The sequence below is a fragment of the Balearica regulorum genome, chromosome 1, assembly GCF_011004875.1.
Source record: "Balearica regulorum gibbericeps isolate bBalReg1 chromosome 1, bBalReg1.pri, whole genome shotgun sequence".
In the NCBI taxonomy this organism is placed as follows: Eukaryota; Metazoa; Chordata; class Aves; order Gruiformes; family Gruidae; genus Balearica; species Balearica regulorum.
The window spans coordinates 71,539,824-71,567,037 of record NC_046184.1 but is presented as its reverse complement, the minus strand read 5'-3'; the positions used below and the strand labels follow the sequence as shown (position 1 = coordinate 71,567,037).

Here is a 27,214-nt window from a genome sequence, read left to right as displayed (position 1 = left end):
ATTAGCAACCCGCAGTAACTTCATGGCCTAAGGCTTTCAGAATAGTGTCAGTTACCATAAAGGGGTGATCGATAATTCTCTTGAAGATATCTTAAAATGTCACCCTTTCTGGTTAAACCCTATTGTAGGTTATTAATTATAGTTCCACAAATTCTTTGAGACAATGAATGTTTTCTAATGTCCTGAACACTGCTACTTTGTCTCCCAAGCTTGTTAGTTACCTGCCTGGAAGACTACTTTTGTTTGTTTGTAATCATTCTACCTGCTAAACATGACTATTTCCAAAATGTGAAATGTTGATGTCTGTCTCTGCTCCTGGCCTCCACAGTGCATTGCAGTATATTAAACCTCATTTAGACCTGTCAAACTTCAACAGATTTGAAGGAGACTTTGAGCATATTAATAGAACTTGAAGCATTTTAGAGTAGCTCAGTTTCAAGGGATGCTTAAACACAAGGAAAGGCTTCCTTCTATTCCTTCCTTCCTTCCTTCCCTCTAAAAGCCACAAACATTTAAATAATGGGAAAAAACCCACCTTCTTATCATGATGGACCACTGAATGTCTGATAAAATATTAACATCATTAACAGTGGCATGCATATAAATAAAAATGTTTTTAAACTTTCAGGAAATATCGCTTGCTGGCTGCTTCAGCCCAAAAATATTTTTCTGGAAGTAAGTGAGGCTCTTGTTAGAAACCCTTAAGTGTTCTTTGATGCCTCTCCACTGCAAAGATTCGTGCTTTGCCCAGATAATCAGTATGTGGGGACAACTCTGAAAAAAATGGGTGTCTCAACTGAGCTTCAATATGTTTCTACATTATAAAGACAACCTTGTGTTCTCTGTATAAGCTTTATTTGGAAGGTTAGTATGAATCTAGCGTGTGAAAAATTTGGGTCTTAAAAGACTTTAGTTCCAGAGTGTTAAGGCTGATAAATCTCATGTCTCAAAAAACCAAAATCAAATTAAAGGTCACCCACTAGCTCAAAAACCCTGTGATTCCATGTAAAGCCCCAGGCCAAATTTCTTGCTTATAACTGCTCAGTTCAAGACAATTTCCTCTTTCTGAGTACTTCATAACAGAATACCAGCTTCCCACAGAAGGAAAGGAAGCAAGTATTCACCTTAAAAAATCATTTTTCAGCTGAATTCACAAAAGAATTGTGAACATTTAGTTACTGGCCAAAGCTCATAAGCTGTCTGGTTTAAAAATAAAATTAATTGCACATTACTTGTAAGCATCCACTTACATTGGTTATTAAGCATAATAGTAAGATAATAGTAATCTGCACGTACAAACAGGTATTTTTAACTGCATCCCAATTTCAACAGTGTTATGTAAGGTAGGCAAGAATTATGAAGACAGTCTCCAGATGGCATTGGTATAGAGTTTCATTTCCTTAGCACATAAACAAGGCTTTAAAGCTTCAGAAGAGACTCCTGAACATATCATTAGGTTCCAAAGCAGATAATTCTGAAGATCTATAGTAACAGCAGACCATATACAGCAAATCGGTCGTTTGCTCTATATTTTGGCTTTTCTGTTTGAAGACAGAGTAACTTGTAGAGAATCAGTTATTGGCTTGGAAGTTTGAAGACGACATTGTCAGGAAGTTGTCTGAGGTTCCCTCTTCTCAGTATATGCATGTAAAAAATACCTTCATCACATGCTATATGCATATAAGCAGCAAACTGCATTGGTATGAAACCTACATTGATGTCACTGATTTCGCAGGCCAGAAAACGTTGGAAACCTGCAACTGCCCAGTAGAAGAGTCAATAATATACTATTCCCTTTAAAAGGCAGAGATGCTAAAAAAAGGTAAATAATTTTTCCATCATGACACATACTTATGTGCGTCCATAATTGTATCTAATTACCATCACTCTTGTCAAGCCCTCCTTTGGTAGCACTAACACAGAATGTCTTGTCACAGATCTAACACCAAAAAGGACTATGATGATCATCTAGTCCTTGGTTAATGCAGACAATGGAAATCACATGGTGATTCCTGCCTCAATCTCAACAACTTGCAGTTCAACAACAACAAGGTACCACAGATACTTTCCCAAGACAAAACTCATTCCAATGGTCACTGGACACCTTCATTTTGCTGCTGTGATATAGAATCATAGAATAGTTCAGGTTGGAAGGGATCTTTAAAGGTCATCTAGTCCAATTCCTCTGCAATGAGCAGGAACATCTTCAACTAGATGAGGTTGCTCAGAGCCCTGTCCAACCTGACTTTGAATGTTTCCAGGGATGGGGCATCTACCACCTCTCTGGGCAACCTGTTCCAGTATCTCACCATCCTCATCGCAAAAAATGTCCTTATATATAGTCTAAATCTACCCTGTTTTAGTTTAAATCCATTATGCCTTGTCCTATCACAACAGGCCCTGCTAAAAAGTTTGTTTCCATCTTTCTTATAAGCCCCCTTTTAAGTACTGAGACGCTGCAGTAAGATCTCCCCAGAGCCTTCTCTTCTCCAGGCTGAACAACCCCAACTCTTTCAGCTTGATCCTCTAAGGAGAGGTGATCCATCTTTCTGATCATTTTTGTGGCCCTCCTCTGGACCCACTTCAACAGGTCCATGTCTTTCCTGTACTGAAGACTCCAGAGCTGGATACAGTACTCCAGATAGGGTCTCACCAGAGCTGAGTAGAGGGGGAGGATCACCTCCCTTGACCTGCTGGCCATGCTTCTTTTAAACGTTGCCCAGGATACGGTTGGCTTTCTGGGCTGCGAGTGCATATGGCTGGGCCATGTCCAGCTTTTAATCCACCAGCACCGCCAAGTCCTTCTTTGCAGGGCTGCTCTCAACCCCTTCATCCCCCAGCCTGTATTGATACTGGGGTTGCCCTGACCAATGTGCAGAACCTTGAGCTTGGCCTTGTTATACTTCATGAGGTTCACACAGGCCCACTTTTCGAGTTTGTGCAAGTCCCTCTGGATGGCATTCTGTCCCTCAGGTGTGTCAACTGCACCACTCAACTTGGTGTTGCCTGCAAACTTGCTGAAGGTGCACTCGATCCCACTGTATATGTCATTGATGAAGATACTAAACAGTACTGGTCCCAGTACAGACCCCTGAGGGATACCACTTGTCACTAATCTCCACCTGGACATTAAGCCATCAACCACTACCCTCTGGATGTGACCATCCAATGAATTCCTCATCCACCGAACATCAAATCCATCTCTCTTCAATTTAGAGAGAAGGATGTCCGTGGGGGACCATGTCAAAGGCCTTACAGACGTCCAGATTGATGACATCTGTAGCTCTTCCCTGGTCCACTGATACAGTGACTCCATCATAAAAGGCCATTAGGTTGGTCAAGCAGGACTTGCCTTTGGTGAACCCATGCTGGCTGTCTTGAATCACCTCCCTGTCCTCCATGTGCCTTAGCATAGCTTCTAGGAGGATCTGTTCCATGATCTTCCCAGGCACAGAGGCGAGGCAGCCAGGTCAGTAGTTCCCAGGGTCCTCCTTTATACCCTTTTCAATAACGAGTGTAATGTTCCCCTTTTTCTAGTCACCAGGGACTTCACCTGACTGCCATGACTTTTCAAATATCATAGAGACACAATATAAGGGGATGCGGTGAGAAAGGACACGAGATGGAAACTTGCTCACCCACTTCTGAAGGTATATTCAAACATCAACTTATTTTCTCTAGAGTGAGAGCAAGCAATTGGCAATTCATTGATCTGAATCACTTTTGAAGAAGTGACCCAGTGATGAAAGCTTCTATGTTTCCCAGCTTACTTTCTTTTGGACAATGCTATACCAAAAAGAATCAACGTTTTTTAGAACATAAATAAATACATTAATAATATTGGCACTGAAGAATGCCAATAATTTAAGTCAGGATTGTACACACCAGCACTCAATTATTCTGCTTTTATCTGGTTAAGATGATAAATACATATTTAGCCCCGTTATAGTCTTCTTTTTTAAATGCTCCAGGTAATGTATTGAACTTGATGTTTCAGATGATGACACATAACAGAAATGAAAAGAAAGTGCCTACCTTTTTTTGTTAGAAATCTACCATCTGACCCATATATTGACAGACTCAGGCTGATAGCATACCTATGCAAAGCAGGTAATTGGTACTATCTGCAAACAGAGTCAACACGCTGCCAGTGAACAATGCCCAGAACAAAGCTTCTGCACTGCAAATTTTGGGTTGGAAATAATTCAAGGTGGTCCACTGGGAATAAAGCTCACATTTAGTAGCATAGATCAGTGTCATTAAAGCTCAGTAATCCACTGCAAAATTGCTTAAGCTCGTACACACACACACAAGTATGCATCAGATATGCACAAACAAACTGTGATTCTGGCTTTTATCAGCCCACCCTGGTTTTCAGTGATAATGACAAGAATCCAAATCTAATTCACGTTATGCAGTACTTTGAGTGGTTTTGCCCTTGTTATATTTCAAAACACAGAAAGGTCAATCAAAAATAAGAATTCTCTGACCTCCTGAAATAAATAGCATCATCAAATTCTGACAAAACTGATTTTTTTCTAAAAAGGTAACCTTTAGTCTTTTTCAGTTGTGTGTTCTCTACAGTAACACACTAGATATAAGTACAGGAGCAAAGCAGAGATGTTCTCCAATACGTTTCAACTGAAGTTCAGCAATAATATATGCACGTTCAGGAAAGCAAATAATCTCTCCTTGATTATTACTGCAGGTTGCTACATAAAAGGATTGGTAGAATTTTATTCCTTCAGGGATGCTGAAAGAACGAGGAGGAAAAAAGACGATAACATACCGTTCGAGCCAAACTTTGCTTCAAATTACTAGTGTTGTGCAGTCGAAGCTGAATGCAGGTGGCTGCCTTGCGAAGACTTTCATGGCTGCCCAAAGTACGATTACTGCAGTTTGGGGGAAGAAGAAAACAACCAAATGGTTATCTCTGCTTGCTACTCCCTTCCTTCCCCCCACCCCCCCCCCCCGGCTCTCTTTCTCCTAAAAGCAGCAGAAGACTAAATTCTAAGTGCAAAGCAGACCGAACAATATAAAACCTGTACTTGGCACCTACCCCTGTGAAAAATGATGAGATTTGGTTCTGACATACTTTCTGGTGAAACAATTTAAGAATACTCACCATCATATTTGAGAAGTCCTGGCAGTCTGGTGAAGTTCCCGCTGAGTGGAAGAGAGGAAACATAACCCCATTTTTAAGAAGGGAATAAAGGAAGACCCAGGGAACTACAGGCCAGTCAGTCTCACCTCCATGCCTGGCAAGATCATGGAGCAGACCCTCCTGGAGACTATGCTCAGGCACATGGAAAACAAGGAGGTGATTGGTGACAGCCAACACAGATTCACTAAGGGCAAATCGTGCCTGACAAACTTGGTGACCTTCTATGATGGGGTTACAGCGTCTGTGGATAAGGGAAGGGCAACTGATGTCATCTACCTGGACTTGTGCAAGGCATTTGACACTGTCCCGCATGACATCCTTGTCTGTAAATTGGAGAGACATGGATTCGATGGATGGACCACCTGGTGGATAAGGAATTGGCTGGATGGTCGCACTCAGAGTTGTGCTCAATGTCCAAGTGGAGAACGGTGACGAGTGGTGTTCCCCAGGGGTCAGTACCGGGACCGGCACTGTTCAACATCTTTGTTGGCGACATGGACAGCAGGATCGAGTGCACCCTCAGCAAGTTTGCCAACGACACCAAGCTGTGTTGTGTGGTTGACATGCTGGAGGGAGGGGATGCCATCCAGAGGGACCTTGACAGGCTGGAGAGGTGGGCCCGTGTGAACCACATGAAGTTCAACAAGGCCAAGTGCAAGGTCCTGCACGTGGGTCAGCACAATCCCAAGCACAACTATAGGCTGGGCGAGGAATGGATTGAGAGCAGCCCCGAGGAGAAGGACTTGGAGGTATTGATGAGAAGCTCAACACGAGCCAGCACTGTGCGCCTGCAGCCCAGAAAGCCAACCATGTCCTGGGCTGCATCAAAAGAGGAGTGACCAGCAGGTCGAGGGAGATGATCCTGCCCTTCTACTCTGCTCTTGTGAGACCCCACCTGGAGTCCTGCGTCCAGCTCTGGGGGCCCCAGTACAGGAGAGACATGGAGCTGTTGGAGCGAGTCCAGAGGAGGGCCACGAAGCTGATCAGAGGGCTGGAGCACCTCTCCTGTGAGGATGGGCTGAGAGAGAGTTGGGATTGTCCAGCCTGGAGAAAAGGCAGCTCTGGGGAGATCTAGTTGCGGCTTACCAGTACCTGAAGGGGGCCTACAGGAAAGCTAGGGAGGGACTGTTTATCAGGGAGTGTAGTGACAGGACAAGGGGTAATGGCTTTAAGCTGCAGGAGGGTCAATTTAGATTAGATGTTAGAAAGAAATTCTTTACTGTGAGGGTGGTGAGGCACTGGAACAGGTTGCCCAGAGAGGTTGTGGAGGCCCCATCCCTGGAAGTGTTTAAGGCCAGGTTGGATGAGGCTTTGTGCAGTGTGGTCTAGTGGAGGGTGTCCCTGCTGATGGCAGGGGGGTTGGAACTAGATGATCTTTGAGGTCCCTTCCAACCCAAACCATTCTATGATTCTATGATTCTATATCTTTGACCATTAAGTTCTGTAACAGAACAACCATGCAACAGAGAAAAGAATATCCTAAACAAACTGCACATGCTCCCAAACCTTGAAATTATTCATGCATATTATTCAAACCCAAATTAGTGCAATTTATATAAAGTATCTTGGTTATGAATGCACCACTGCAGAATGATTTGTAGTGTTTGATACCCAACTTGAAAATCAAATATTAACTGTAAGTTTGAAAATCACATACATTAATACAGGTGGCCCTTGATTCTCAAAGAAATCAAAGTTCTCACCCTGTGCAGCCCACATACAGATGGTAAAAGAAGCTGTGAGTCAGCCTGCCTCCTCAAATCATACACCAGCTAAGGTCAGACACAGAGCTCTACTCACTCAGCTGGAGTGGTTCCTACAAACTACTCTGCTGGTCAAGGATGCTGTGCCCCACGACAAGGGAATCCTTCATACTTATTTGCCTCAGAGTAGCTTCTAGCCCACTTATGACTCTTGGCAACTTCTAAGTTATAATACAGCCTTAGTTTATCACTCGCTTAAAATTACTTGGAACAAAATTAATTTCAGTGTTTCCTTTCCACTTTTTGTTTAAATCAGGTGAAATAATGCAAAAAGTATTTCAGAGTTAAGGCAAACATCTTTTTACATTTAAAAAAAAATCCTTTGGAATTAATGGATAGAAAAAAAGGCCCTGGTTTTTGCAAAGGCAAATTCATCACCAAAACAAGTTAATATCCATCTTCAGTTACAACTCTAGTATGTATTCAATTAGATTCATGTTGCTTTTTTCAAGCTTCTAAGCCACACAAATGCCAAAAGGGATATTCCATATTTACAGCATGGTAAGTTGTTTCAGAACTCCCTGGGCCATGAAGGAAAGATTATTCTTTTCTGGTTTGTCAGTGCCATGGAAAACTCAGAATTCAGATGTAAACGGTGTTTCTTTCTACCTAAAAGGGCTTTTGATGGAATGCCTGAATAAAACTGGCGGAATTTAGTTGCAAAAAACCACTCACCCTATGAATAAATCATGGAAAGTGTGAGTTAGGGGAGAGACTCATCTCTCACATGGCAGCAGAGGTCCCCAGTGCAAATGAATAGTTAAACTTAAATAAATGTGCTGTACATAATTGCCATTCAGCACAATCACAGGGAATTCATATATCTTGTAAATGTTCTGCACCTACGCTACACTGAAGTACAATACATACTCTCCGTTAGAGGTCACAAAAGGTGGAAGTGTAGATATAGATTTTTTTTTTTTTTTATTTAATAAATACATTAAAGGTCACAAAGGACAAACCTATTTCCATCTGACATAACAAATACCTAAAGCAAGGTCCTCTGATAGTGCTTCCATACATTTGCAAAATTCCTTGATTTTAAGAGCATAAAGCACAGATATAAGAGTCACAGAAGTTAACACTGACACAGTGAAATACCTGCACTGGCAGAAAGTGTACCATTGTTATGCCTCAACCCTTCCCAAATCCCTTTACAAGCAGAAGTCCAAGCAACTGGTTCCTGGGACTGCACCAGTGCATCGATTCCCTTCTGTTGCTCCTCAGCTCGTTTGTCTCTGTTGTGCCTACCCATGACTTTCTCTGAACTTCCTCCTCTCCTCCTTTCACCTAATCATGCCTGCCTTGTGACTCTAATGATGAACTCTCCCATGATCCTTGCATCCTTTAGAACTGCCTCACACTTGGTTTTTAACCTTTTACCCCATCATTATTCCTGCTTTTTTCCATTCAGTCTTACCTTCAACCTTGGGACAGGTATAGTCACAAGAAAATTACAAAGAAACACATCTGTGAGTCCTGGGTCCTTTTTTCCTGATTCCTCCAGAATACGGATTTCTGTTGCAATGCCAGCATTACACCAAGCCAATGACAGAAATTGGTATAGCTATACCAAGAAAGAGGAGCATTCTGCTAGTGTAAATTGGTATAGCTAACCAAAAGATGTATAAAACCTATCTCTTTCCAGTATAACTATTCCATGTCATCATGCTTCCAGGAGAAACAAGCTACACCAACAGAAGTTGAATTTTGTGGTTATAACTACTTTTACACTAGTGGTTTGCATTAGCTTTCTGTGTCAGGCAGATACTATACATCATGAAATCCTTTATTGACATAGCAATGCTGCCTGAAACATCGCAGTCAGAAGTACCGGCCATACACTTGACTTCACAAGTGGATTTTATTTGCACAAATACAAAGAGAAAAGTTTTGTCAGGTATTGTGACACAAAGGACTAGACAAAATGGATTAATGCCTCAATAAAATCATGCGGAAACTTGGTCTAGATGAAAAAAGTGAACTACAAGAAACAGAGATGTAGCTTTGCCATAGATTGACAGACTACCTTTTAGCCATACCCCAGCTGTAAAACACACTATGCAGATCTGCTACTATACATGTACTATTAAGATAAAAGTAATATAGCCCCCTTTGGAGGATAGCATGATTATTAGTAACTGGTTTACAGTGCTCTGAGCTCTGTAAAGGAAACACAAATAAAAATAGAATTATAGAATGGTTTGAGTTGGAAGGGACCTTAAAGATCATCGAGTTCCAAACCCCCTGCTATGGGCAGGGACACCCTCCACTAGACCACGTTGCCCAAAGCCTCATCCAGCCTGGTCTTAAACACTTCCAGGGATGGGGCATCAAATGCTACAACATTATTAACCTAACAGTTACATCTATTTTTTGCTGGAATTACTATGTGAAGAATACAGCTTTGATGAGAATGCCATGACAAAAGACAAAGTGAAAAGCAGTCTTTGTCTTTAAGAGAAGTGGTAATGAACTGATCAAAGTAAAGTGACTTGCCTGTGGTCCCACAACATATCAGAAGCAGAGAAAGGGAAAATCCCTCAGTCTCTTGAGATTCCCTCACCACTAGATGATTTTGCTTCTCCACAGCAAAGTTCTCTGATGTGCTGCTATAAGCTCCAAATCCTAATACAGTTCAATCAGATTGTTTTCAGGTTTTTTTTAAAGGACTCAGCTGAGCAGCATCTCTGAATGAGAAATTTAATCTGCAGTGACAAGAGAAAATGAAGTTTGTTTTTTTACAAAGAACATATTCATCCAAAAGGTGCTTGCTTCTTATGATCCCAATCTGCATGAATATAACTCTGCCCAGTATATAATTAATAGCTTTAACTTCAATTTGAGTGAAAACCAATTCTTATTGAGGTCTCAATTCTCAGAGAATAGAATTAGTAAGGCAAAAAAATGTTGTCAATAAGGTCACAGGCAAGCATGTGAGCAGAAATGATAAGCATTTAGACTTCTATTCCATACCCCTGCTCATTATGTTGGCTGAACTGCAAAGCAGTAAGGTAACTGTACAAATTACACTATGGTAGAATGGGGATGGAATTAAAAGTACATATGAAAAGATCCTTTAAAAAAATCCAATGTCTTAAAAAAAAGAAAAAAGGCATGTTCATAAATAAAGCTTATAAATATCCGTGGACTACTTTCCTTTACTGAATGTGCATTACTGAAATCTCTTGCTAGCAGACAGATCAATAAAAAAAAGAATTAAAAAATAATAAAAAATACAAAAAGATGTCCCACATTCCTACATACACTCATGTGATTTGTTTTATTAGGCATTTCAGGATGCCCTGAGTTTGTGGCCTGTAGTTCTAAAGGCAAAAAAGTCTAAATAGAGGATTTATTCATTGCTGTCACACGAGAAGTGTGGGTTTGGTTTGCTGCTGGCATTGAGAGCTAGGAGCTATTTGACACAAGCTGCTTAACCCCAGTTTAATTTATTTTTATATAAAATCTTTCATGAAGGGCATCATAAAATCATTTTAGGGGCATACATTCTAAATCTAAGGAAAGAAGGAAACTGTGAGAGCAAGAATTAAAGATAGATGTAGAAGGTTTGGATGACAGGATGATAAAGCGAAGAATTTTTAGAAACAGCAAGTGGCCCTCTGAGAAATAAATGATCATTAACAGGACAAGTACAAGGGAGCAGAAAGCATACTCATAGCTGGGAAACCCAGAGAAGGAGGGTCTATGGATACATATGAAAATCAGAAACGTCCACAAATAGTGGCAAAATTTGATGACACAAATATGGGTTTTACTCCTCTTCTTTCAAGGAGTCTCTGTCTTTCAGACAGGGTTCTGCCTTCAGATGCACCTACACTGAACATCTAAAAAAGGAACTGCAGCAAATCAACTGGGGAAGTAACTAACGTACACCTCAGAATGACAGAAGGGGCAGGGACAAGATGGCAATGAATCCTGAGAGCTTCTACAGGTGCTCTAAGAAAAACATGAAGGGAAAAAAGTCTAGGAAGAAAAATAAAGCCTGCAGGTTGAGGCAAGGCCAAGATTTCTGATCAGTAAACAAAAATGACCATAAAGACCAGAAACCAAATGAGATTCCAAATCAGAATTTCACAAATGGCTCTATTAGTTATGGACTGACCTGCAGCCTATACACCTCCTTCTGATTTTTTTAAAATGTGGATATTTGAAATCTGATATTCTACTTGTGAGTCAGGTAGGATGTGAGCTCAAGGATATATCCATAGGAAAGGAATAATGGATGATGAAATCTTGTGGCGCTTAGGGTAACGGTCATTAGCATACAAGTATTTTTTCCCCCCATCTCATTCAAACCTAAAGGGATTCCAGAAATCATCAAGTCTTTCAGGTGCTTCTGCAGTAGGCAGGGTGAAGTGCTCATTAATACAGTCCAATATAATAGTATATGAAAGCTTTTGACAGATCTTCACAAAATTGTCTGGTTCCCTAAACCACTCTGGTCTGAGAACAATTCATCATGTCACTGTTTTGGCTTCATGGTAATTTTTTCTGGATTACAATAAAGCAGGAGCAGCAGAGTATTTATTCCCTTTGCTGTCTCATAACTTGGGGAACTTCTCCTGGAATTCATCCCTGAACAATTTCCAAATACTCTTCTGGGACAGAATTCTGCACAACTACATCAAATCACTCTGTTAGCAACATCTCGAGGAAAGCAATTTGCACTAAAAGATAGGCCAAACATAGGAAAAATTTTACCCCGAGGCAACTCCGCAGGCTGTGTTAAGCTACCCAAGGGATCATTATGGTCTGGGGTTTCACATTTCAGATACAGGACTCTGATAAGGAGGCAGAAGAAAGGGACCTGAAAGTACAGCATAGTATAGAATTACAAGCTGCTGAGGCCAGAAGTGCAGCTCAGTGCTTTCTGCATGACAGTGAAGGAGCAAGGCAAAAAAGCTGAGAACGTTATTGACCTTGTTTCACTGCTAATGAGACGTGCAGAGATTCTGCAAGTGCAGGAATTTAAACAGTCCACTACTGATGTGTTCTTCCCAACAGTGAAAATAAAACTAGAACATACTGTACACTGTACTGAAACGCACTGAGCTCAAGCTCAATACAATGACTCGTTATTTCCATTTTCTTTAGCAATTAGTTTCAAATGAGAAGAGAGTCTTGAAAAAAAGGGGGCGGGGGGGAAGCCCTGGCTGCCTTATGTAATTAAGAGATCTATGTATGACCTGATTCTCTGCTCAGCGGTTCTAGCGTTGTGATGCTTTGCACAGCACTCTGCTGTACCAACTCCTGCTTTACGGAGATTTGAACAAGTGAAGAGTGGGCTTCGAAACATTGAAGTCTCCATCTTAGTTGCAAAGCATAACTCACCATAAATATCTGAACATTTGACCTATGTATCTGTGTAAGAGCAGAAGTGTCCAAGCTGGATATACAACAAAGCTCATTTGTTGTCACGGTGTGACATTTGCTCTCACAACTACATTACTTTCATTAATCAAGCTGACTTGCTCTGGGATAGTTCAGGTAATCTTTATGCTAGACTGCAAACATGACTGCTTCTAAAAATTTCCATTTCAATTATAGATGCATACTATTTTATCTAACACTTTTTACTTCTCTAACAGATGAGCTGTGACTCCTGCAGTGCCAGCTTAACATCTTACCACAGAGAATTGCCAACTTCTCCCTTTCTGCTGGAAGTCACCGTCCCTACAGCACAGCTGACAACAAGAGCCTGCACTTTAGCTGCTTCAACACAAAATCTGCTCACTTTTGCTGACAGCTGAATTTAAGCTGCCAGAGGGCAAGAAACAACTAGCTGAGTCCAGTAGTGCTTTCAACCACCACAAGAGTTTACTTGAATGAATGTGAATCAGAGCATTTACTTCCTTACTTGAAGACTACATACATTCAGAAAGACCTGTTTGTATAACGTGTTTTTCTTCAACTTGCAGTCAGCAAAGTGCTGACTTCATTTGCTTTACTACTGTTGCAACTGGATCACCTGCTATGCAGTCGTATAATACTGCTTCTCCTCTCTTTGGTGATTTCCCCCTTTGAGGATACGCATACCCCTTCATGCTTATCTCATCTTATGAGATACTGAAAGTAGCAGCATCCTTGTATTATGGATAAGAAAGACCAGAAGGGCAATGGAGTGAAACAAATTATTCAAGGCTGCACAAAGCTTATATAAAGGAGCCAGGATTTGAATCCTTGCACTAAAGCACACCATCATCTCTGTAGAACATAAGTACCACATGTTCCGGGAATTTCACAAACTATACCTTGAGCATTTGAAACATAATACTCTAAGTCTCCCTATGGTTCTGTTTACATGGCACGTAATCAGAGTGCATTATTTGCGCAGCTTGTATTATACAATACATAATACCGTCTCTTAATGAGATACTTACTTTTGTAAGAATTCATCAGACCCGCAAACACTTAGAAGGCATTCCTCTTGGACTGGGTATCGATTTGTGCAACGGAGGATCTCTACAATTAAGTCATGAGTGATACAGCCAGCTGTAAATAAAGATAGCAAGAAAAATTAACAGTAGCTTGCTAGGGAATTCCAGGCTAGATACTAGATACTTGAGCAAAGAAAATAAGAATTCCTTTGTAATTCCTAACTACTGCTGTAGGCTAGCTCCATCAAGAGGAATTAGATAAGCCACACCTGATTTTTTTTTTTTAATTTTGCTTCAAATACTCTACAACAAGTCACAGCATCTATGTCCATTTAGAAGAAATTAGCAATTTGTTAGGTAGCTGGAATGAAGAGCTGAGCAACTTTTCCAAGCAGAACAAACATGGCCTGATGCAAAAGTTGGCTTGGTTACCACTCATGACACAAGAAGGCTCCAGAATTTTACTTGCTGTTGTTTCTGCTGTGCACACCTTTTTAGCTATAATCAAGAAGTAAATTAATGCTGATATGTATTTAATATATGTATTAAATTAATATTATTTATTAGTATGCATAGTTGCATTACAATAGTACAGAAATACATTACAATATGTTATTATAATACATATAATTGAAGAAATTCTATGTCAGTTTGTACAATCTGCTGTTCAGAAATATTCTAGCATTTTGAGAATTTTCTCCAGTGCTACTTCAACTTTTTAAGCCATTTTCCAACCCTATCAATATCCTTCCTCTCTGTCCATTTTAGAAGAACTGATCAAAAAATGGAAAAGAATAGCTGCATAATTTGGCGGTCAAATTGCAAACATGTCCCATAAGTTTGGTCTTTACAGGCATGAGAGCACACTGCACCAGCACTGATGCTGCAAATCTGAGATACCCCTCTCTAGCAGAAAAAAGACGTGACTCATCAGTGAAAAGTCTTCATGTAATGTGCTGAGATGGTTTTACAATGCAAAATAAAGTCTGGATTTCCTCCACAATTCTCAGACAATCTCACTGTCTGTAGCCGATCACAGAAAAGCCAGAGTAGATTTTCCTTTCAGTTTTTCATTCATGGTATTTCTTTATTGCTTCAAAATTAGCAGCCATAGGAGCTCTTACTGAAGCTTTAAGTGAACTTTTTGTATCAAAAAATGGAGACTACCTACAGTTAAATACAAAGCCCCAGAAAATAAACATGTAACCCAGACTCATGTGTTGACTAATTCACACTGGTCCAGGTTCAGACAACCGGTTCAAACTGAGCCTAACCAACCAGTTCCATTGGGTTTAAGGGTACTCTGAATTACTCAGGTGCCCACAGCAGCCGATTCATACCGGCAGATCTGGTTCAGAGTTGCTAGGCTATTATTTTAAAACAAACCAAGAAATGCAAAATTGTTTTTGCACAAAGTTTAAGGGAAATTGATGCTGGAAAAAACTTCAGAGAATAGCTGACATGTCTAGGGGAGAGGGCTGTGACAAAACCAAAGCTGAAATAAAACAGAGTTGGTTACCATAGCTAGCTTGTGTTTTGCTTTGGTTTGGTTGTCCCCAGGGAAGAACCAACAAATGCGTCGATGGATTCAAAAATTCCTTCTGAAAATTTACATTTTCTTTGCAAAGTCATTTTTCTTTTGCTCAGACAGCCACTTCAATTAAACATTTTCTACCAGTTCTACTAGTTTTAAACATCTAGCCCTTTGACAACTCGCTGTTCTAAGCAAGTCCTCACAGCTGGTTTGACATGTAAACTGCAATGCCCATTTGCTAAATATACACACCAGGAAAAGAAGGATGGATGGCACAGAATCTTGAATTAAAACTGTAACATGCACTTTTTTCAGGTCACTCATTGGAAAAAGTCTGAAACTTGCTAGTATAGTTCATTTGCACTTTGCAGACCAATTTCCCTTTCCTTACTCTGCCAAATGATTTTGCATGACTGAACAATTCTTTATGTTAGATGGGGCAAAAAAGTGTACTTCCTCCCCCCGCTTTAAATATTTCTTATTGTTTACTTACTCTGCAAGCAAGTTTAGGATAGGGACTGTTTTTTATATCCCCTGCAGTTTTAGCTGTACATTCTAAGGCATTTTTGTAAATAAAGTTAAGCAGACTGAGAAAAAAAATAATCAAACAATCTGTAGGGTAAATGATGCTATATGATAAAACATTTGCCAGTAGTTAAGACTTTTGAATTACAGGGAACTTCAGGGTAGATCCCTTGCCTAGCTGACAGAAGTGCTGGATATACTACCTCCTGGTCCAAGTGTCCCGAGATCTTTGGCCCTTTGTTACATGACACACACAAAACATTGGTTTAAGATGATACAACCCACTACTCTTCCAGGATTTCCAATAACTACGTAGATGCTCCCAATAAAGCAACCAAACTTGTGTGAATAAATGTGTAAGTCTTGGCTACCTTATTTATGAAGATTTATTTTTTTAATATATGTTGACTGACATTCTGTAGAACTTTGGATTTTCAGCTTTCAACCCGTCAAACAAACTGATATTCAGCCTGTTACAGATAAATAATTCCTTGACAGCTGAAGAAATGATTCACTAAAAAAACCCAGACTATCATTTAATGAAGCAGCACAGGAAGAGAGAGAGAAGATGATTTAATTTATTTCATTTTTGCATATGTAACTTAAGAACTAAAAATTATGAAAGCTGGAATCAAAGATTCTCCCATTCACCACAGATACAGAATGCACAGGAACAGTGGCAGCTTCCCACAGTCACTAGTGACAGAAAAATTTAGGTTGGGAAGGACCTCAGTAGGTCCATCCAGTCCAGCCTCCTCCCCCAAGGAGGGTCAACACTGAATTCAGACCAGCTGGTTAGGGTTTTGTCCTGTAAGACCTTGAAATCTCCAAGGATGGAGATTCCACAACCTCCGAGAGCAAACTGTTCCAATCTTTAATTATCCTTCTTTTCTTTCCACCCAGTTGGAATTTTTCCTTTCATTTAATGACTGACATAAGGCCAGGTTAGATTGGACTTTGACCAGCCTGGTCTAGTGGAGGGTGTTCCTGCCCATGGCAGGAGGGTTGGAACTAGATGATCTTTGAGGTCCCTTCCAACCCAAACCATTTGATGATTCTCCGACACACTTTCCCTGACCTGTACATAACCTTAGGTGCAGAAGACTCTAAGTCATTGCAGACTCTTAAGTTTTGGATTCAGAAACAGAGACAAGGCTGTGAAAAGTTCAATGACTATATGGGGACTACCCCTACACTTTAAATTAGGCACAAGCTTAAATTACTTATGGATCAAACTCTAAATGATGGCCCATTTGAGACACTGCCAGAGTTGGTCCCAATTGTGATTAAAGAAAGTAGAGATCTACACATTAGCAAAGTTTGATATGTTTGACAAAGTATGCAAGACTCACATAAGGCTTACTCTCCAAGTATCTCTCCAGATAACAAATACATTTTGTTATCATCTCCATGGAACTGAAAGGAGGATATGGACACCTCAATCACTTACCATGTTGCGCAAGAAGCAGAGGATATGATGAAGAATCTGTCCAAACGCTGATTCTGAATTTTGATTCACCAAGGATATGATCTGGGAACCTTGTTGCAACACTCCAGATTTTCCCAGTGTTCGTCTTCAAGTCAAAAGCAGGATAGGCATTTCTTATTCTGAAAAGAACAGGTAATGAAATTATGTCTAAATAGGTATGCATTTCAGCTCTCTTGTAGAATTGTTGTTTTGCTCTTATAAGATACATATAATAGTAGAACATAGCTGTTAGGAATAAAATTTTGTGCAGAGGGGAAAATGGTATCGACTCAAACTTTATTTTCATATATTACTGAGATAACCACATAGCAGACAGCATACATATAACTACATATTTTACTTAATAGTAAAACCATCAGTAAAATCTGCATGAACTTCACAGAATCACTGTTGAGCTTGACATCAGTGAAGCCTAAAGGAGTTTAAGCACAGGCTTCAGTGTACACTGAGTACAGTGGAAATAAGGGTGCTCAACACTTGTACTTAAACAACAGTGGTTTAACATAAAACTAACCAAAAGCACGTGCACAGACAGCTGTGACTAGGACAGCTGGTCAAAATGAATACAGAAACCTGCTTTCTATGCAAAATCTTAAGAATTCCCCATCTTCACAGTGCTGTAGAATCCAGTCTGAAATCCTCATTAGTAAAACCCTGGGTATTTATGTAAATGTCTGTAGAGAGCAATAACTGTTACAGTCATTGAGTCCCTCTTATATACCGTTACCTATAAAATACATTGCCCCTTCTCCTTCCAATTACCAAAGACTTGCAGAAACTAATTCCTCCTGAGGTACCATTTCCTAATGAACACTGGTCACAGGTATTATGTCTGTCATCTGAGATTAAACTTGCTTTTTAAGCAAATACACTTTGCAGCTGCAGGTAAGGTTACACATTGTACCATTTGAAGCTTTACTTTTCAATAATTGGCCTGAATATTTTAGTAGCTAAACTCAAACATCCTGTACTAAGCATACTGCATTCTTTTTTGTTTGTAAGTTCAAGCAGCATTTTGTAGTTTCTGAGTTGGCAGTGCTTTATACCGTCTCTGATTACAGTGTATTTTGAGCCATAATTCTCTTGCATAAAGTTCTTCATTACTATGTTACCTCCTGCCTCAGGGCTGCGGCCCAAGTCTCTTAAACAACAGTATGAACTACTTTTATGCTATGTATTTCTATGGCATAAGAAGGAAAAAAAAAAATAATCCTAGGCTTCCAAAATTAATAATCCAATGAAGCAACCCATTTCTTATAATAAAAAGCCAGGGGGCATGATGTTTCAGTGGGGTGGGAGGAAATGAGGCTTGACAATAATATGAGATAGATTTATACAGCAAAAAATCATTATACTACAGAGGCTGGTTTGGTGACCTATGTAGTTGATGTCAGTCTATTTTCTTTGTGAGCAAAGTACACAAAGCTTTCCTCTATCACCAAATTCACTCTTGTAACCTGTTTCTGTAAGAAGGTCAAGGACTGAATAAGACCGGAAACTTCACTCCCCTTTCTCCAGCATCAAATTAATGTGCTATGTACACACACGGAGCGTGAATCATGTCCTCAACTTATTGGCAGTCATTTCAAAACTAAGTGAACATCATCTCCTTCCTTACCCCTATACTATCTATATTTTAGGATAATGTGGGGACAGAAATTTGCTCTTTCTGCTTTTCAGATAAAACTGCATTCAGTTCCAGAGAGTGTTGCTAGGTTATGGCCATCTATTGTTTTCAAGTGATTAAAGGGCTTCTGGTCCTAGCAGGTGGGCAAAACATGCCAATCACAAAATTTTGAAAGTTAAGTCTTCCAAGATATAACTGACATACTATTCAAGCATTACATGAAAAAAAATGTTATGCTACTTGCTTTCTGTGGGGCAACAACTCTGTATGCAGAAAGTACGAACATTTATAGGGATTTGATACTTCACAGCATTTCATAACGCTTTGTATTTCTCTGCAGTGCAGAGCACATCCTTGAAGTCAGCAGGAGCTGGAGGAACTCTGCATTTTGCAGCATTGAACCCTGAGACTATCAGTTGGCATCTTCTGGTATCAAACACGCTTTAGAATGTATTCCGAAGCCACCCATGGATGAACGTTCACTATACCTAAGTCCATAATTGTAGAAGTAACCTCATAAAAGGATTTTGAAAACTGCTTTACAGTTGTGTACAATGCAATGTTTCAATTATAGATTGCAACCTGTATAAATATTACCTAGAGAAAAACATGATGGGTTTCTATCTGAGGTACATGCTGGAGGTGCAAGTCTGCATGACACAGTTTGAATTATACATCTTGCCTCTGATTGTACGAAACTGCCAGTTATTAAGATTCTTTGGGGACTGGAAAGATGCTCATTTGGCAAGACTGAATATGTTAGTTATTTGCCAATTTATGACTGGTTTTGATCTTTTGTTTACTATGACATTTTGTCCTAAGAATGCTTTCCCATTTATTTGATAGAAGAAAAGCAAAGGTTGCTCTTATTTTCTTTTTTAAGAGTATTTGCTAGTGATGCACACTAAACTTATTGCAAAACAGGAATGGCTTAAATCTATTAATCTTTTTAGCCCTGTAAATAAACTCACATTTATTCACAAAAAAAAAAAAATCAATAGAAAGCTTTTCCTATAATTAGAGTGCAAAGTTAAATGTAGAATGTTTGGACATTAAAAACTCTGAATATCTGAGAGGAAAGTCTGTCAAGTGGAATGTGCCTTCATGCATCTGATGTTAGAATTGGGTTGGGGTTCAGACTGATGAACCGTTGGAAAAAAGAAAACTGAAATGCACGTGAATAAGTGTTTTGAAGCTGACTGTCCACCCCACATGAATATATAATATATTCACTGTTAATTTCAGGGTAACATCAAACTGGATGTTTTTTTTTCTTTTAAGAGAAGCACACTTGGCTGATCTTGAAAACAGTCAATTCATTAAAATCTAATACTAAAAAAAAAGCAGCATTTCATTTTCCAACTATTTTTCTGGGATAAAAAACATGCATTTGTGCTAACAACCTGATAGTGTGATCAGCGAATATCTACAAAGGAAAATGAATCTGCACAGATGGTCTAAAAACTTGTATTTCTTAGTGCTCTTGGATTTCAGCACAATTTCTTTTTCCAAAGAAGATTAAGAAAGTAAGAAGAGTTCTATCCCATTAAGCCATGCTATTAACTGTAACAGTAAACAATAATTACAGGAGTTTTTGTTGCTTGCTAAGTCTCACTTTTCATCATGACAGTACGTAGCAATTCTGTTCTCAGTCAGTCAGTTCCTCCAATTCTTTTTTCCTTCTCCAAACTACACAGGCACTAATATTGTCCAAGACAATGGTAGAAAATGGATTTTAGGTTTCACACACTTTAAACCATCAATACTGAAGAGTTAAATGTACTTATCACTGATAATGGGGACAGCTAAGGGAGAAAATATTTTCAGAATTAACATTCTTTTGTGGATTTTAATCTTTAAACCAAAATTAGGAGCGTTTCCATATTTAAGTAGATACTGGAATTATGGCACTGTTCAGGAATGCAAGGATAACCAATACAATTAATCTAAATAAGTGAAATGTCACAGTTGGCTGAATAAAGTTTTTTTCATTACTTACTTCTCCACTGCATTGCAAAAAGCAACTGTGTTTTCATTACTTCCTTGATTTGCTTCAACCAGCTGGATAGACCAATCTGTAGCCTAAAAATACAAAAATGACACCAGAAGAAACAGAGCTCAGTTATTTAGATAACAGAAGCAGAAGGAACATAAAGCTAACCTTGCATTTGGTTCCATGAGAACTAGCTTTCATACCTTATCATCCTTCCCCTGACTTGATTGAGCTCCAAATAAGCACAAATAACTCCATTTTGACTGCACTCTAAATGCTTTCAGAGAAAAAAAAAAAGTCACACAGCATCAGCTACCCTAGGTTTAACAATTATTTTTTCCCCTCCATGCAGAATATAAGGAATTCCAGACAAAGCTTTCAAAATTCACCTAGTGTCAGAGCACAGATAACTAAATGCAGAAGATGTATGCTTAGTTTACAAAAGAGACAGGAGACAAAATGAAGCTTGTGCTGCAGTGAGTTTTAACCCTTATTTTCTCTCTTTCTGCCCTGGAAGGAAGCTCAGCATCCCTTCAAACCTCCATAAACCTGTCAGGTAAGTCCCTAAGACAGATAATTCTCTTGGACATGAAAAATCCCCAGATACTTTCTGTAAACTTGGAGAGCACAGGTCTGAGCCATTATTTTGGGTCAAAGCACCTCCTTGTCTGTTTGCCATAGTACCCTTCAGTCAGAACATCACCGCCAAGAAAGAGCTTAATACTGTTATAACTGCGAGCCCCTTCTACTGTTGTATGTAGAGACGTGTACAAGGCTCAACTGAGGCACCAATTTTTAAATCTCTTCAGAAAGAGAAGCAATTACTGACATGTCACAGAAGAGTAAACTGAGATATGGTAAAAGGTGTATTTTATCATTTTAATAATAATTTATATACAAGTATGTAAATTTATAAAAAATTATTAATAAATGTAATAAAAAATGTAATAAATGTAAGGTTTTTTTCTGGACATGGAAGTGCAATATGCATGAAAAGATGCAGGCTGGGAAATTTTAATTACCGTTTAAAAGATGGGATGAGTATAAAAGATGAAAGATCTGTTGGGAGATCACAATGGCAAAACTGAAAGCTCTGAAGTTACAAACCTTTTATAGATACCATCAGTCTTGGGTCTCATTGTATATAGTATTTTCAGTAACCACAATAGGACAAACATTAGGATAGTGCTTATGAAATTTAAAGATAATAAGAGGGCATCATCAATACAGGGAAAAATTGAAATGTGTGGTAGGAAAAACAATGGATAAACCTGAGGGTTTAAATAAGAGAGTGAAATGAGATTTAGCAATACAAATTAGTAGTCCATCACCCCCTGATTCTAAAGACTGCTGAAAAAGCTCCTTCAAAAGTCACTGAAAACATAGCACCTCCACTAGTTCATTTTTTTCCACCTTGGTTAGACACCTACCTTACAATTTACCTCAGCAGACAGTAATAAGAATGTGTGGTGGAGATCCACTATTTAGAAATTATGAACAATTTGGTAACAGTAATGGCCTCCCAAAATTATGCAATGACAAAAACCCCCATAACACAAACAAAACATCAACCCCCCCCCCCATTCCTGATGACACTTACATCAAGGTAGACAGCCTTGCTGGTGGGAGCTGTGCTCCATTTGTGGTGCCAAGCTGCTGGCAAAGGAGCTGCAGGAGGAGGTGAGCAGCCAGAAGGAGGAACAGGAGATTGACAGGGACTCTACAGAGCTAAGGAGGGACAACTCAAGACTACCCTAAAGGAGCAGTGAATGGAGGCTCCCACAAGAAGGAAGGCTAGAAACCTGCTGCTTCCAGCAACACAAAAAGGCTCCTTTTCCACCTGCAGTTCTGTCATTACAGAGCAGGTACAGTGCCCTGGAAAAAATGCATGGAAAAAGAGATCCAGTGGATAAATGAAAAGCTAAGAAAACTAGGGAACAGGTAAGAAAAGTTGAGGCTGGGAAGTGACATTGAATGGGACTGAAGATATTAAAAGGGCAAAACTGCATTTGGGAACTGAGGAAGGAGGAACAGAGAGGAATTAACCAAGGAGAGGGCCAAGACTGGGAAAGGATGATTGGCCATGAGAACATAGATATGGATGCTCAAGTTCATGGCTTGAAGAAGAACGTGATGAAATAATTACTAAAGGATGGCAAAAAGGAGCTTGACAGACAAAGCTGGAATCTGGACCTTCTCCTGCAGGAGACAGGAGTAACACAGGAGCCCTCTGTCTCTCTGCACCTTTGCTGGCAGCATTTCCGAGGGAGTCCTAATGGCAAACGTGCATCCTGCGCAAACCAGTAATAGTCTACAAAGAGGCAATTAATATACCATTGCTAACTAACTCAAATTAGTTCTGGTGGCAGAGGTGTACGTAGTAGATACATAGTTTCAACTCTATTGGTGAATCATGTGGACAAGAGATTTAGTGTTGTTATTTTTCATGTGTCCTGAAATTTTCATTTCTTCCCATTGTATATAAAGGTAAGACATTAATCACATGATCACACATTATTTTTCTATAGGACTCCAGTCTCCACTCACTGCAAGTATCTGAAAAGTGTGCAGTGAATGAGACTGACAATTGCGTATGGAGAGAAATGATGACAACAGCGATAAAGTAACAACTCTAGTTGTTACTAGTCCATCCCTGGACAACTAGAATCTCTCTTTTCCCATCCACCGATTTCTCACATGATGCTAATCAAGTCACCTGAACCATCCTTCCCAAATATGAACGCTAATTGTGTATTTCTCATTTCTGGAGCACCCAAACTGAAATCATGAAGTTTGGTCTGATAATTGGGCTTGGGCAAAGGAGTGAGTCTTGCTAGTTATTCTGAAAATTAGATCCTAAATATTATAGATGGAGCAGACAAATCTATTGGATATTTTTTTAGGTTGTATTTTGGTTTTCTTTCTAATACAGAGAAAATAAAATGTGTTTTCACAGGGATGTGTCATGAAGACAGTTTCTTTAGTATTTTTGAACATCTGACTTGATGATGACAAGGCCAGAGAAAATTAATGTTTCCTTTATTACACTGGATGCATTGTGATTAGCGTGCATTAAAAATAAAGCCTACGGCCATACAACTGCATCCAAGAGCTAAGGATCATAATGACAGTATGATTTCAGCAATGTGAATATTTCATCTTGCATACCTATGACCCATCTCAATACTAATCTCTGTGTTTCAGCATCCTTTCCATTTCACTCTGTCTGCAGTCCTGTTTCTCATCTCCCACTACTCAGACACATCATTTACTCACTCTGGACCTCACCAATCCAATCTGTGCTTGTTCTTTTTCTTTTGCTGTGGTGCTCCACTTTTCCAACTGTTCTGACAGTTCTACTCGGCATCAGCCCTATCACCCCACAGCTCTTATCTTTTCCAAAACTCCCAGCCCAGTAGCAATGAGTTACTTCCTCAGAGGCTTTTTTTTTTTTTAACCCTTCCCTTTCTCAACTCTCTTTCATTCTTATTCTCCCTTTCTTACTATCTCAAGGTTCAGTTGCCAGCCCCTTGCCTTGTCTCTCTATCCTGACATGGCTGTTTCTCCCTGAAGGAATTCCTGTGACCACACTGATTTTTCTGCTACAAATCAATTCTCTCCTCTCTCCCATTTCTTCCTCTTCTAGCTAGACAGCTTGAATACTTCCCTGACTTAATCAAATCCTCCCACACATTCGACTGTAGTTGCCCTTGACTCACTCATCTCTTCTTTTCCCTCCCCTATAATTCTCTCCTCCTCCATCACAGAAGCATTTGTGCCTGTTCTTATATGTCTGCTTCCTCTAGCCTGTTCTTCCCACACCACAATTTAATCTTCTCCTGCTCATTTGTATCCCACTATTTTCTGCGTTTCTCATGAGAAGGTTTGTTTTTTTCATCATGATGTCAGTATGCTTTAGATTTCTTACCATAAGTAAAAAGCCACAACCACCTTTTGTCTCTCCACCTATTCATCCCCTCCCCTTTTGTATTCATCACTGAACTTCCAAAATGTGGTGCCCAGGATTTGTCTTAAGAGTTCCTGTCCTCAGGTAAATTTCCACACACCCCCAGCTCCCCATCTGACTGGGTCTGCATGTTTACTTCTGTAGTTCTCCCTATTCGCAGATGCAGAAACAAGTCAATCAAGTGTCTTCCCCTTTGCTTTATGATACTGTAATCGCTGGGGTTTAAAAGCAGAACGTGAACCTAAACTGTCTTTTAATATTCATGATGCAGAGGTATCCTGTAGGCTATTTCAGGATTCCTATAATGATTCAGAATGCTAACAAGGACTAGAGGAAAGAGAAGATTTATTTTCTTTTTCCTTCTCTACGTCAGGATTTTGAAAGAGGGAAAATGAGGAGAGATATAACATCAAAGAGTTCATGGGAGTCCCATAAGATATCGTTATTAAAAACGGCAAACCAACGAATGGAGCTATGAACACCTGATGGAAAGAAGAAAAAAAGATAAAGTATTTGCTTCAAAAAGACAGCTAAAGACAGAGTGTGTGTCATAAGGATCCAGCTTCCACAGTTAAAGTAGATATGTCTATTTTCAGAAAATAATTACATATGCATGCATAAGTGCATGTAGAACACGGTGAAGGCAGGACATTGTATGCTTCATCTCTCAGGATCAGGATGTGTCAGACAAGCTAGACAGAGACAATAACCTGGGTCAACAGAAAAGAAGATTCAGCATAATGTATTGTTGTTTTCAATCTCAGGTTTCATATCAGCCTATACAGATTTGTTATCTCTTTCAAACACATCTTACTCTACATTTCTGTACTTATCTCTCGGTGGTAGTTTTATGGTTTATTGAGCCTATTGGAGCATTTTTTACTATAATCTAGATTCTTTTGTGGTGTAAAATGGCAAGTTTCCAACAGAGTCAATGGAGACTCTATTCATTTTATGGAAACTTCATTTTATACTAGGTGAGGAACTGCCTCTATTACTTTAAAATGAAGTCTTCTTTAATAGGTAGGTTGCAGAAATGTGTTGACATTTTAAGTATAAGTTGGTTAAACATGAAACAGGTAGGACACAGATTCTGCCAGAACAAAATCCTCATTAGCTAGCCAGAGTAGGCATCTTCCCTTCAAAAGTCATTTTTTATGGTCTGCTGGGTTCTCTTCTGATATTAGAATTCAAGGCAGAGGATGCTCGGAGGTTTTCATACTGTATAAAAATCTCTTAACTAATCATGTACTGTTTGTTTGAGGGCATCTTCCTTCTAAAGATACAGAAATACTGTGGGAAATTCTGACTGCCAAGAAATCACCTTACACAATTATTGGAAAATACACCTGACACTTCCCTGCATTTCTATCTTTGGAAGTAGTAAAGACCAAATAAGAAGTGAATAAGAAGTCTCACAGTTGCTTTTGGCCAGTTGAATCGTAAGACACATGACAAAAACTCTCTACACGAGTAAAAGCTTTTGCTTCCCCTGAGGCATAAATATTTTATTTTTCATCAGGTCTTTAAACCAAGTGCTTCTAATCCATCTAAACCGGTGTAAGCAAATACACAAAGTGCAAGGACACAAACAAGAATCAAGAACCTTAGGCATTGTTAATATGAGCAAATTTAAATACCTCTCCATCATGTCCAGAGCTGCTGGGCCAGGTAGGTCCTATGTCACATCTTCTGGAAGTGTTGGTTAAAGTCTTTCCACTTTCATCTCTCACTTCGTGTCCAAATGGGTAGTTGTCTAAGAAAATGGGACACTGAGCATCTGCATTGTCAAAGCCTATCTGAAAACTCAGATTTGTGTTGTCTCTTTGCACACTTGAATCAAATACATTTGTGACTGGACTTATACCATTCCCTCCATAGATTTCTCTCTCTTGACTGTAGGAGTAGGGATCTGCTAGAGAGAAGTTTCTGTAATCAGGTAGGAAAGAAGATCTGAAGCCAACTGTTGGCAACACTGTGCCTTGCTGCCAGTGAGAGATAGGACTTCCAGGGTAAAGTTCACCATAAGCAACTAGAGGCTGACCACAAAACTTCTGGTCAGGCACACTGAGACCAAAGACGTCTGATGGGAAAAAAACTTCATGATGATGTGAATGTGATGAACCATAAAAGAAAAATTCATTGCTGACTTCATCCACTATTCGATCGAATCCTAGACGGACCTCTCTGGCAGAACCAGAATGGTACATTGGGTAAGATGCTTGGTCCCCAGCCTGTCCTTCACAAAATTCATTGTGTGAGAAAGGCACCATCCCAAAGTATGCCATGGCTGATTCTTCTGTTCAGTCTTATTAATCCTTAGGGAACTCTTGCAATAGTTCCAAGGTCAAGAGAGTAATGTTCAGAACTGGAGCTACATACCCACTGAAAGGAAGCACAGAATAAAAGTTAAACCCAAAAATATCTAGAATAATGAAAGCAGTACACCGCTTTGGTCTTTTTTTTTTTTTTTTTTTTTGGCTTTACAGTTTTCTCCAGAGGGTGGAAATATTTTCTTATTCTGGAGCTTGAATATTATTTTGCCTGATCCTTATTTCCAGACATATTTATTATTATTATTAAACAAATTATTATTATTATTATCCTGGACTGCTAAGTGGCAGCAACAGAATGCCTGAAACAATTGATCTAAATACTAAGATATTAATTCTGACAAATATTAAAGAAAATCTCTGTATTATTTCCATTAGTTTACACTTGTGTAGCACATTTAATGTAGGAATCTAAAAC

General features: G+C 39.4%; 1 protein-coding gene across 1 annotated transcript in view; it reads right to left on the bottom strand.

Moving 5' to 3' along the window:
* Positions 1-26,844, bottom strand: part of PIK3C2G (phosphatidylinositol-4-phosphate 3-kinase catalytic subunit type 2 gamma) — a 209,635-nt gene extending 182,791 nt beyond the window's left edge. The window contains exons 1-5 of the mRNA XM_075757739.1: positions 26,104-26,844; positions 20,503-20,585; positions 16,838-16,995; positions 13,332-13,443; positions 4,790-4,892 (exon numbers count right to left, since the gene is read on the bottom strand). Of these exons, the coding sequence (XP_075613854.1) occupies positions 4,790-4,892; positions 13,332-13,443; positions 16,838-16,995; positions 20,503-20,585; positions 26,104-26,751 (1,104 nt within the window). The 5' untranslated portion in view covers positions 26,752-26,844. The remainder of the gene's footprint in view (positions 1-4,789; positions 4,893-13,331; positions 13,444-16,837; positions 16,996-20,502; positions 20,586-26,103) is intronic.
* Positions 26,845-27,214: the final 370 nt, after the last annotated feature.